The sequence below is a fragment of the Chaetura pelagica genome, unplaced genomic scaffold (genome assembly GCF_000747805.2).
Source record: "Chaetura pelagica isolate M959 unplaced genomic scaffold, ChaPel_1.0 scaffold232, whole genome shotgun sequence".
In the NCBI taxonomy this organism is placed as follows: Eukaryota; Metazoa; Chordata; class Aves; order Apodiformes; family Apodidae; genus Chaetura; species Chaetura pelagica.
Genome location: NW_009952441.1, coordinates 165,914 through 177,741, shown reverse-complemented (window position 1 = coordinate 177,741; position 11,828 = coordinate 165,914). Strand labels below are relative to the sequence as shown.

At 45.1% G+C, this 11,828-nt stretch overlaps 1 protein-coding gene across 1 annotated transcript in view; it reads left to right on the top strand.

Annotated features, from left to right (window-relative positions):
- Positions 1 to 11,828, top strand: part of GALNS (galactosamine (N-acetyl)-6-sulfatase) — a 40,278-nt gene that overhangs the window by 913 nt on the left and 27,537 nt on the right. Inside the window, exons 2-8 of the mRNA XM_010008419.1 lie at positions 924 to 998; positions 1,844 to 1,946; positions 4,762 to 4,905; positions 6,806 to 6,872; positions 6,989 to 7,116; positions 8,518 to 8,657; positions 9,860 to 9,963. Of these exons, the coding sequence (XP_010006721.1) occupies positions 924 to 998; positions 1,844 to 1,946; positions 4,762 to 4,905; positions 6,806 to 6,872; positions 6,989 to 7,116; positions 8,518 to 8,657; positions 9,860 to 9,963 (761 nt within the window). The remainder of the gene's footprint in view (positions 1 to 923; positions 999 to 1,843; positions 1,947 to 4,761; positions 4,906 to 6,805; positions 6,873 to 6,988; positions 7,117 to 8,517; positions 8,658 to 9,859; positions 9,964 to 11,828) is intronic.

The following is an 11,828-nucleotide window of genomic DNA, read 5'->3' as shown; positions in this document are numbered from 1 at the left end:
TTCCTGCTGGACACAGTTTGTACATCATCTGCTGGGCTTGGGTAAGACTCTCAGGCAAGGAATGGCAGCAGGTTGTGTCCTGCTCTTGACCCTGCTGGTTTGCAAGGTTCTTGGAGAAGGGGAAAGAGATAAAAGAAACGTTTGGTTCTGGGAGACACAGATATTTTTATCCTTGTTGATTTTTTCTGTGGGATTTTGTGGGGGGGGTTTTGTTGGTTTGTTTCGGTTTGTTCTGTTATATCTTTTCCCAGGCCTGATGGGCAGCCAGGAACTGAAACAAAAATGAGGAACAGGGGCTTTTTTCATTTGGCCTTTCATTCTGGATATAATTTGTCAGTGTGCTGATGGCATCCTTGCTCAGAAAAGGCATTTTAAATATGTTCAAGTCCTACTAAGCCCAGTGGTGGGGCTGATATGCTCAAACAGCAGTGTAAATGTTTCTTGCAGTCAGGACCTGACTTTTGCTCTCAAACCTGGCCATGGACACCTCTGTGTTCACTCTTTTATGGGTTTTGTTCAGGCAAGCTTGAAAACTTGGCCTGGAGCAGGTGATCAGGTTGTGTTATGCTTTCCTCTGATATCTGTATGTCAGGTGGTCCTTTCAGAATTGCTGAGGTGCTGCTAACACTGGCTACTGAAGTAAGTTACCCTTCAGCAGTAGGTAATTTAGTAGAGGGGCTAGATTTCATTTGGGTTTATCCTGGAACAGCTCAAATTGTGTCCTATCAAACCTGGCTCTCTCTGTGGCTCCCTGGAGAGGGGAGCTGCTGCCTGTTCTAATGTGAGTGCCCATAGTAGCTGGCTGTGGCAAAGTGACACTGATCTGTTCTGGTCAGTGCACTGTCCTCAGCCTCAAAACGATAATATTAACATTAAGCAGAGAATGTATGTAAAATAAAACTGCTTTTTGTTGTTACTTGCAGCAAGGGCAGCCCTGCTGACAGGCCGACTCCCAGTGAGGAATGGTTTTTACACCACGAATGCACATGCCAGGAATGGTACGGGCTTCCTTCCTGATTTCCCCTCCTCCCTTGATTCCTTTCTGTGCCTTGTAGGAAGTTTTGCTTTGGACAGAAGCCTGGCTCGGGGATGTCCCAGAGTGGCAGACAAAGATTACCATGTTAACTGCTGGTAATAAGGCTGAAATTTATTGCTTCCCCCTCATCAAGCAGAAAAGCCTCCTCAAATTAAGAGACAGAAACCAGGCTGGTTGATCCATTTGCTTCTGCTGGCTGAGAAGTGTTTCCTCTGGGCAGTCTAATTGGTGTCTGGTGAAAGAAAGTCACATGGGGCCTCTCTTAACACCCAGAGCAAGGAACAAGCTACTTCCAGTTTTATTCAGCAGCCAGTTTGGTAACCATTTCAGCCTTGGCAGTTTTATAGCAGGTGCCCAGAGTCCTTGCAGGGAAAGTTACCAGCTCATAGCATTTCTGGGCTGCTTTTGGTTCTGGTGTGATGGACACCAGTGGGCTTGGGCCAGGAGCAGCAGCTCTATCCTGGGGCATGCTGTGTCAGTGGGCAAGCTTGGCTGGCTGCACCCTCACCAGAGACACTTCTGCTTCTCTAGAGCCAGAGAGCTGTGGACTGAGGGAGACACAGCATTCCTTTCAGCTCTTGCAGCCTGAGTGAGTTAATCCATATTTGATTTAGGACAAATCTCTCTTTGATCTCTCTGAATCCGTTTGTCCTTTTCATCTCATGGCCTCCAAAGAGTGATACTGCTGGGCATTCACACTAACTTCTATTTCTGATCCAGCAATAATGCTTCTAATTCTAAGTAGCCATGAGTCATTTGCTCTAGTGTTTGTGAGAGTTGGGAAGACTTTGAGTTTGTTTTCCACAGCATTCACACCCCAGGACATCGTAGGAGGAATCCCAGATTCTGAACTGCTGCTCCCAGAGTTGCTGAAGAAAGCTGGCTATGTCAACAAGATCATTGGCAAATGGTAAACTTCTTTTAAGCCCCCTTGCTGTGAGATTTCAGTAGGTGTGTGTATGTCTTGCAAAGGAGGAGCTCAACCACCAGGACTACAGGAAAATCCTGTTTGGAAGCTCAGCTGCTCAACCTTTGGAATCTGTGGTGGATCTGTCCCCCTGCTGAGAGTCATTCCTGGACTGAGTGGTATCGTTAGGAGTACACACATGCACCTTCCTACAAAGAGTTGGAGGGGGGTTTGTGTGTGTGTGTGTATATTTATAAACCCTTCAACTCTTTGTGCTTTCATCCATGTATCATGCTGCTTAATCAAAACCCACCAAGATGTTCTGTTGGAATTTGTCTTCAGCACCCACAGGCCTTCTGTCTTTGGCCTCTGCTAGATGTCAGGTTATTTGTTAACAGAGGAGACTAAATTGTGAAAGCTTCCTTTTAGGGGAGATAGAAGTATAGAAATAGAGATGCAGACATCTCCAGGGCTGCACTGAAGATTGTTTATCAAGTGTAGAAGATCAGGATGGTTGATACCAGGTGTTTCAAAAGATGTAGAGGGCAGATCCAATACTCAGTGAATATTGTCTTTTGACCTGGTGGACTTTCATGGAAGAGGATACAGAAGATCTTCTGAAAAAAACCCCAGTGTGTTCTGATGTCTGCAAAGAGTCAGGAGGGAAAAGCCCAAGAGGTGTTTCAGATCCAGCCAGCAGGGTGGGATTACCAGTGTCATCCTTGGGAATGGTGCAATTGTAACATTTGAATTTCAGATGTGCTTGTGGGCTGTAGTGAAATCCCATGGGGCCTGAGGATGTCTGAACAGTTGGTTCCCAGTTTGGAACAGAGCTGTAAGAAATAAATGAATAAATAGCAACTTGAAAACTATGTAGACACCAGAGGAGTCCTGCTTGATTAACAGAGTTAATCACAGAATCACCAAGGCTGGAAAAGACCTTTAAGATCATCAGATGAAGAGACATGGGACAGGAGCAGTGTTGGGGGATGCTGTTTAGGACAGCAATGGGATACAATTTACTCAACAGTTTCTTTAACAAGTTAGAAAAGAGTGAGTTTAAATTGTGGTTGGATTCAGTGTTGCTGCTGAAATTGGAAAGCAAGCAAACTAACCCAAGACAGTGAATTATTTATTAGCACAAATCCAGACAGGATAGTAGCCATGAAGAATCGGATCAGTGGACTGAACGCAGCAGGATGCAGCTCAGTGCTAATACATGTAAATTCATACACCCTGGGAAAAGAAGGAACTCAAATACAGATTGGTTCCAGGCAGTTGTTTGGAAAACAGCAAGTGTGGAAGGACCTGCAGGTGTTAGCAAGAAGCAGACCAGGTCTGAACATGCAGTGCACCATTGTTGTGCACCCAGAACTGTCATCCCAGGCAGGACTGGGGGGTGATACTGCACAGCAGCTGCTTCTGCCATTTGTGCTCCCCAGCTGCTTCCTAGAAAAGTGTCAAGAAATGCAAAGTACAGCAGGTAAATTGGAGTCTCATCCTAGCCTGGAATTTTAGGGTTTTAAATCACCAAGCAGAAGATTTTTCTATCCTTTCTATCCTTTCAGCATCCCTTTTAAAACCTTTTCAGGCTGTCCTGTGACACGGAGTTTCACAGTTTAATTCTATCTTTGCAAGTCAAGTGTTTTCCAGAACAGGTTTAGAATTTGTTGCATTTCATTAAACATCTTTCTGGTTTTTATGTCGCGAGAGAATAACCAGCATCTCAGTCATTGTTTGATACCTTTTTCAGTCTCTTCCTCTGTAAGTTCCCTTAAGGCTTTCTTAGAATATAGTATATTTTCATGTGGTAGAAACAGCCAGGAGTAGCTTGCTAGTATCCTGTACATAAATGAGGAAGGGGGGATCCTTGCAGTTTTAGTTACATCACCAAGATATGAATATGGCCAGAATTATGATTATTTTCTACTAAAACTCATTTTGGAATAGCTCAGAATAACACCATGAGTCATTTTAGTTCAGGTAATGCATTTGATGCCTCTTATGTTCACAAACTGTGCAGAAGTGATGGCACAAAATGGACAGGCTGCAGATGCAGGGTGGTGAGTGGAAGCTGGAATGATTCAATAAACATTAAACTACAAAGATCTCCCTTCAAGGTGGGAGAGGATGGGCATTCTGGACCTTCAGGATAGTAGAAATGAAGGGAATGGGGAGTTTGCAGTATGGAAGTGGGAGATTGGAGAGGAGCTTCACCTTGAAGGTAAGGATGGAGAATTTTCAAGCTGCATTGTAGAATGGAGTTGTCATCAGGAGCAGCTTAAGGTGTTTTATGTTCACATGTGAATGTAAAGGTCTCCCTTTCAGTTACATTCAAGTTTCTCTGTACCATCTTGGCAGGATGAATCCTCCATAAAGGCAGTGCAGGTGGCATGGTACATTTCATGAGCCTTACAGTTTTTACAGCTTAGTGGTATCAAAGGGACTTGTCATAGATCAGAATCCTTAAGTAAAACATGATGTGTGTCCTTGCAATGGCTTTGGGCAGGATGCTCCATCAGTACAGATCATTGGGACAGTGTGGGAGAAGACACCCCATAGATGGAAACAATGGAAAACAAAGATTGGACAATTGACTAGAGTGGAATCTGTGTTAGCACTGAAGTGAGTCTACATGGAGGAGTCTGCAAGAAGGATGAGAAAGGTCAAGCTAATGCTCTGCAGTCATTTGTTTGATTAAAATGCTTGAAGGTTTTTCTTCTGAGGCAAAGATTGTTTTCTTGCATACCGTTCTGATTACATGATTATTTGCTTCTTTGCAGCAGAATTTTAACTCATCTGTTTCTTCTGTTTCTAGGCATCTGGGTCACAGGCCCCAGTTCCACCCCCTGAGACATGGGTTTGACGAGTGGTTCGGATCCCCAAACTGCCATTTTGGACCTTTTGATAACAGAGCCCTCCCCAATATCCCTGTGTACAGGGACTGGGAGATGATTGGCAGGTAATTCAGCTTCTTGCCTGGTTATGTTCTTTGTTTCCCTGCTGACATTGCAGTGCTGGAAGGTAAGTGCCAATGTGGCAAACCTATTTCAAAGAACAGGGGTTAGTGAAGACAGCAACTGCTTCAGAACCAGTTACAGGCTTGGTTGGGTGGAAAGGTGCTTGTAAATGGTCACAAACACATGAACAGCCCTTCTGGATTAGGCCCAAGGCCTAGCTAATCCCTTACACTCTGTGATGACCACTCATAGTAAATACTTATAGAAAGGATGTAAGAAAACAGTTATGTGGAATGGTCCTTCTCTTCTATGGTTGTCCTCTCACCTAAACTGAAGGTTGTGTCCAAATCTTCAAGTTTAGAGCCACTGACTTAACTTCATGAACTAGTCTCTTTTCTACACGTGTTTGTATTTCTGGTCTCTACAACACCCTGTGCCAGGATCTCTTCTGCTTTGCCCTCATATTTCTGAACAGGACTTCTCTTCTGATCTGGAGATAGCCAATATCCATCCTTGCAAGGCCTGGGTGAGGGTTTCCACTGGAGCCAAAACAGAATTAAGGGAAAGCCTTGTGGGAAAAGGCAGGCAGAAGCAGGAAGGTATAGATTAACCATCAAGAGGTATTTGAATTTCATGTCTGGGAGAGGAAGTGAGGACAGTCTTTCCTTGGGGAAGAAGAAGGTTCTGAAGGCAGTGCTGGTAGCAAAGTGACCTCCAGCACTGTTGTCTGGGCAGTGTCTGTTGCTTCTCAGTTGTGATTGTAGCTCTCTGACTTCTCCAGTTAAAGCTGAGACACTGCTGACCCACTTCTATGGTGCTGATGCCCATCAGAGTCTAGGCATGTTAGCTGGCCACTAAACTTTATTCTAAACTCCTAAACCACTTTTTGTAGGAATCTTGTCTTCTTGTCTCCACTTTACCATCTACATTTAAAGTTGAAGCTCACTAAATGTCAAGCTAGGTGTTTGATTCTGAGGATGAATGAAGGTCTGAGTACCAAGGCCAACCTGCAAGTTGTGTGTGGACCATCTAGGGGTGTGACTGGTGTACACTGCCTCCCTCCCAGAGATGTTTGCTTATCCTGTCATGCCTTGAAGGCTTCCTGTGGTGATTTCACTCCACTACTCTTGGAAGCTGGTTCCATTCTGTACTGAAAGACCTCTTTATTCCTGCTCTTCCTGTTTGTAACAACCTTTTGTCTGTTTGCCTAACACCACTCTGTGCTCCAGGTCTGCTCTCAGTGCTGTCCATTCACTTTTTATTTTGCTGGCTCCTACTTCACTTGCTGTTCCTCTCCTGAGGGCAGCCCCCCACTTTTGTTTGTTGACTTGGTGTCTAGAGATACTTCTAACCTAACATTTGCAATGCAGCCCAAGTTCTGATTCCAGGTTCGCTCTGTTACTGGAAGTTTTTGTGTACTTGTGTGAATTGTGCTCACAGATCAGGCAGTTCTCTGTTGGGGGAGCACTGGTGTAAGGTCTATAAGCATATTACCCCTCTTCTAATAGTTTCACAGGGAAAACTCCATGACTCAGGTCTGCCCAAAACTTGCAGTCATCATTAGTGTGGATCCAGCTGTCTTGCTGCTTTCTCCCTAAGAAAAAGTATAGTGACATTCTTTTTAATCATGGAATCATGGAATGGTTTGAGTTGGAAGGGACCTTGAAGATCATCCAGTTCCAACCTCCTGCACAGGCAGGGACACCTCCCACCAGACCAGGTTGCTCAGAGCCCCATCCAACCTGGCCAATACCTGAAGAGAGGTTGCAGAGTAGAATCTGTGACCTGTTTGTCACCTACTTACACAGTAAGGAGAGGGAGGGGGGGAAAAAGCCTTTTTATGTTGCATCTTCCTTAGGATTGATTTATTTTGTTTCCCTCTCTGATTAATTTTATCTGAAGATACTACGAAGATTTCAAAATAGATCTGAAGACAGGTGAAGCCAACTTGACTCAGATCTACCTGCAGGTACTGTCTATTTTCATACTGGTTTCTAAGCAGCAGTGATTTTATGCTGCTTATTTTGGAGAGGTTTAGATGGCAGAGGATGATTCCATTCAATTAATTTTTATTGTTGTTTACAGGAAGCTCTCGATTTTATTAGCAGGCAGCAGGCCAGCCAGCAGCCCTTCTTTTTATACTGGGCAATTGATGCTACCCACGCTCCTGTTTATGCCTCCAAACATTTCCTGGGCACTAGTCAGAGAGGACTGTAAGTCTGGGCTTTGTGGGTGTTGGTTTTTGTGGGGAGTTCTTTAATTAATACCTCATGCTGCAGAAGCAGAAAAGCTAATATTGATTGGATCCAAGCGTATAGATCATTTCTCAAACGTGGATGTGTGTGCTGAAATACATGAGTGAGCAGAGAACTTTGTTTGGATTGTTCTGTAATAATTTTGCTCTAATCTGAAATTAAGATGATGTGACTAAAGTGGGGGAGAAGGGGGAGTCTAAGCTCCTTTGCCAGTTGTGTGAGTAATGAAATGCTGTATGTGGCACAGATGATTTTTTGGAAGGCTTTTTGTATGATTAGTGCCTGCCTTAAAAGCCTATAAATCAGGCCAGCAAGTAGAAAAGTGTGCATGAAAAATGCAATTTCCAGGAGGCAGAGAGCTCTGTGGATGTGGTGAGGCTTCTTCTGAGAGTGCAGATGCCAACCAGCATCCGTAAGGAAATGGATGGTTTAAAAAAAAAAAAGCTGTTATGAGCTTCAAGTCTGTGGCAAAGTGACTTTGCCTGTGTTTGAGAACTTTATAGCTAAATTTATCTCAGTGGCTGGTCTCTGCCCAGTTCACATCTGAACAAATTCTGACTCTGGATACCCCAGAGAGGTTGGTCTCTGCAGGCAAGAGGCATTGGCCTGACAGTGGAGAACTTCATCACAGCACCTGCTGCAGAAGAGCAGGAATCATGGGGTTGTCAGAGTTGGAAGGGACCTCCAGAGATCATCTTGTCCAACTCCCCTGCTAAAGCAGGATCCCCTGGAGCACATTCCTCAGGGCTGCATCCAGGGGGGGTCTGGAATATCTCCAGAGAAGGGGACTTCACAACCCCCTGGGCAGCCTGTCCCAGAGCTCTGTCACCCTCATAGTAAATAAGTTTTTCCTCATATTTCAGTGGAACTTCCCATGTCCCAGCTTGTGCCCATTGCCCCTTGTCCTGTTCCTGGGCACCACTGAGCAGAGCCTGGCTCCATCCTCCCTGCACCCACCCTGAGATACTTGTAGGCATTGATCAGGTCTCCCTTCAGCCTTCTCTCCTCCAGGCTGAACAGCTCTCTCAGCCTTTCCTCATCAGAGAGATGCTCCAATCCCCCACTCATCTTTGTTGCCCTCCCCTCTCTCCAGCAGTTCCCTGTCTCTCTTGACCTGGGGAGCCCAGAACTGGGCCCAGTTCTCCAGATTTGGCCTCACCAGGGCAGAGCAGAGGGGCAGGATGACCTTCCTCGGCCTACTGGCCACATTCTTCCTTATGTATCCTTGGGAAGGAATTCTGTAGCTTAGGTGGAAATGGCACCCAGAGGCAGCTTGGTGGCTGCTGGCAGTGTGTTCCAGCCTGGGACACTTTGCCTCCTTTGCTGCCCCTCAATGTTGTGCATTTCCTTTGGCCTCAGCTACGGAGATGCTGTGCGGGAAATCGATGACAGCGTTGGAAAAATCCTAAGCCACCTGCAGCAGCTGGGGATCAGTGAGAACACTTTTGTGTTTTTCACCTCTGATAATGGGGCTGCTCTCATTTCTGCTCCTCAACAAGGTGAGTCTCAGATAAATAGACCTGGGCTGAGGTGGTGAAGTCAAGGCTTGAATCTCCACATCCAGGGTGGCGGGAGGAGACCTGTACGTGGGGTTTTCCCTTACGTAGTTAGGAGAAGCCTTGAAATTCAGAGTATTTATGTTTTGAGTTATGTTCATTACTTCTGGTCACTGCTGAAGGAGGTATCCTTGACTAAGTGGACTTTTGGCCTAACCCAGGATGGCTGTTCACCTGTGGGCATCTCCATTTTGTGCTCCACTCTCAGGACGTGAATATTTTCTCATTTATTTAGGACCAGGCACAATAACTCAGCTGGGTGTTTACTCTCCATCTGTCAAATGCATATTTGAGCTTTCTGAGTAATTACAGAGAGTTCAAGAGGCCCATCTGCTTTAGCTCTCATGAAAAATAGCAAGAAGAAAAAGTATTTTTGTTACTTCACAAGTTTTCTTTTGTTTAAATTGTTTCTCTCGGGGTCATTGTAAATTGATTTTTAGAACCCAGTCTCTTCTCTTTGGAGGCAAACTGTCTCGTGGTTGCTGGACCACAGAGCAGGGAGTATCCTGAGTTCTGGTTTCAGCTGAACCACTGTGTTTGACTTTGTGTGCCCTTGAATCAGTCACAGGACCTCCCTGTTGGTTCCTCAGCAAGCTTAGCTACAAGGCTGAGTTAAAAACCCAGACATTCCTACAAAGCACTTGCTATCTCTGAGAGTGAACATTCAGGGAATGCATGATTATTCATCTCATTTTCTTATCTGCATCTAATACTGCTCTAGTACTTGAAAGGGATTATGAAAAAGTACAATTTCTACCTGAAAGTGATAATTTATTTTAGTTATGAACAGCAGTTAACATCCTTAAAGGGTAGGAAAATGCTAGCAAAGTATTTTCTGTTACTTTGGGTATTTTTTTCTTTGGTTGATGGCAAGTTGTGTTTAACTGTCACACTCTCCCTGACCTGAAAAGACACCCCTAAAATTTCATTGTGAAGGGATGTTTAAAAAGGAAAAACAACCAACAAAACCAACCAAACAAAAAATACAACCCAGAACAACTCTGGACATGCTATTTGAAGAAGCATTCATGCAAAAATGAAAATTCATTTAAAGCTAGCCTAAAAATTCCCTAGTTGACAGTCATGTCCCTTTGAAATACAGTCTTGGCATCTCCTGGATTTTGTGGCTTCTGTTCTTTCTCCAGGAGGAAGCAATGGTCGTTTTCTGTGTGGCAAACAAACCACTTTTGAAGGTGGGATGAGAGAACCAGCTATTGCTTGGTGGCCTGGACACATCCCTGCAGGACAGGTAAGTATCCACTTTACCAATTCTGATTAGTCTGAAATGAATGGAGTGGTTCTTGCTGGATCCACTGGGCTCTGGATCAGGCTTGGAACACACCCAGGGTGTCAGTCCAGATGCTTGTCTAAACCAGGAGCTGAGGCTGCTCCTGGAGAGCCACACCACCCCTGCTCATTATTGCCAATTTGCATTTAGAGTGTCTGACCAGCACTTGTGTGAGCCCCAAGCAGCCTGAGCTTTTTGTCTTATGCTCTATTTAAACCTTTTAATCTTTTGAACTGCAGTGTTTTGAGTGAGTTACATGTGTTCACACACAGAAGGACACTTTGCTGCTGACCTGTGTCGCAGTCTGGAGCAGGAGGGTGCTGCCCACACACGCTTACTGTGCCCTGGAGAATCAAGTGATTTGACCCTCTCAGCTCTCACTTTTAGTCTTTGATAAAAGTTCCACTCAGGGAGGTCTAGATACCAGTCTATTGCTCTTTTCTGTCTGTACACACATTCAGATAAGATCACTTCAAAATAATCCTCCAGTGGCACTACCAGCCTCTCCCCTCCCAGCTCTCATTAAAGAAAGATGCAATCAATTCTTCTGCAGGCAGGGTTCACAGCAAAGAACACAGATTCCCTCCCCTTTGTGAGCATCTCTCATCCCTGAAGAAAGTGATACTTCATTAACTGGGTGCTGTGCTTAAGACTGCAAACTATTCATAAATAAAACATTTTTCTAACGTGCATTCCTTTCTGGTGGCCCAGATGAGTCAGGATAAGCATAATTTATCCTTCTACATTTAGGAGGAAGCCAACAGATAGCTTAGCTCCACAGCTGAGGGCAGAAGGGTAGTTTGGTTTCATCATTTTTAAAGAGTTCACAAAACCTGCTAGGGGTGGTTTATTGGTTGGTTTGCTTTTTTTTTTAATTTGAAAACAGTCTCTTTGTTTAAATTTAAACATTTCCATAAAGCCTTCACAGGCCAAGTACAACAGCCCTAGGCCAGCATACGAGAACATGAAACTGAAGCTGACTGTTTTGTTTTCCATGTCCAAACTGAATAATGTGCTAAAAGTAAACATGCATTATAAATGGGGACAAGTAAATACCAAATTTAGGAATTCTTTCCATGGTAGTAACTCTGAGGGTAATTAAGAACATGAGTGGAGAAATCATTGTGCTGGTTTTTGACCCGTAACTGGCTGGCACTCCCCAGCAGCTAGTCTTCTGGCTGTAGGGCAGCAGTGGGGCAGTGTGTGGTGCACAAGGTTCTCAGCAGCCTGGGGTGGTGCATGGCTTTCTGCTGGAGGCCAGAGCTGAAGCTTCTGGTTGAATTCCTGGGAACAGCCATTTCTGTGCAGTTCAGGTGTTTCCACAGGTGGGTGGGCTGACCCAGGCCATGCTGTCCTGAGCCTGTGCACACCCAGCCAAGCTGCAGAGTCTGCTTAAGGCTTAGTGGGGCAGGTATGTGCCTGAAAATCCCCTCCTCCACCACTGCTGAGATCATACTGGGCACTTAAGCACTTGCTTAATTTTAAACCCTCCCTACGCTGGGCTCCCCTTGGGATGCTGCCTGCCCCTGCAGGCGTTGCACTCCCAGATGTCCCTTTGGACTCCAGTACCTTGAGCAGTCTCCTCTGAGCTCTGTCCCCAGGCTGTGCTGCTTTGCTCTGAGTTAAACCCCTGTGTGATGCTACAGAGAAGTAAATCCGTGCTAGCTACTTATGTGTCTTTTCTGCTTGTATTCTTGCCATCGAGGCTCCAGCACTGGTACCCCCAGCAGCACTAACAGCAGGTGAGAGGTTTGCCATTGCTTCTGCTCACACTGCCCTGGCCTGCAGGGCACCTCTAGTTATTGCTTCATAATTGCCTCTTTCCC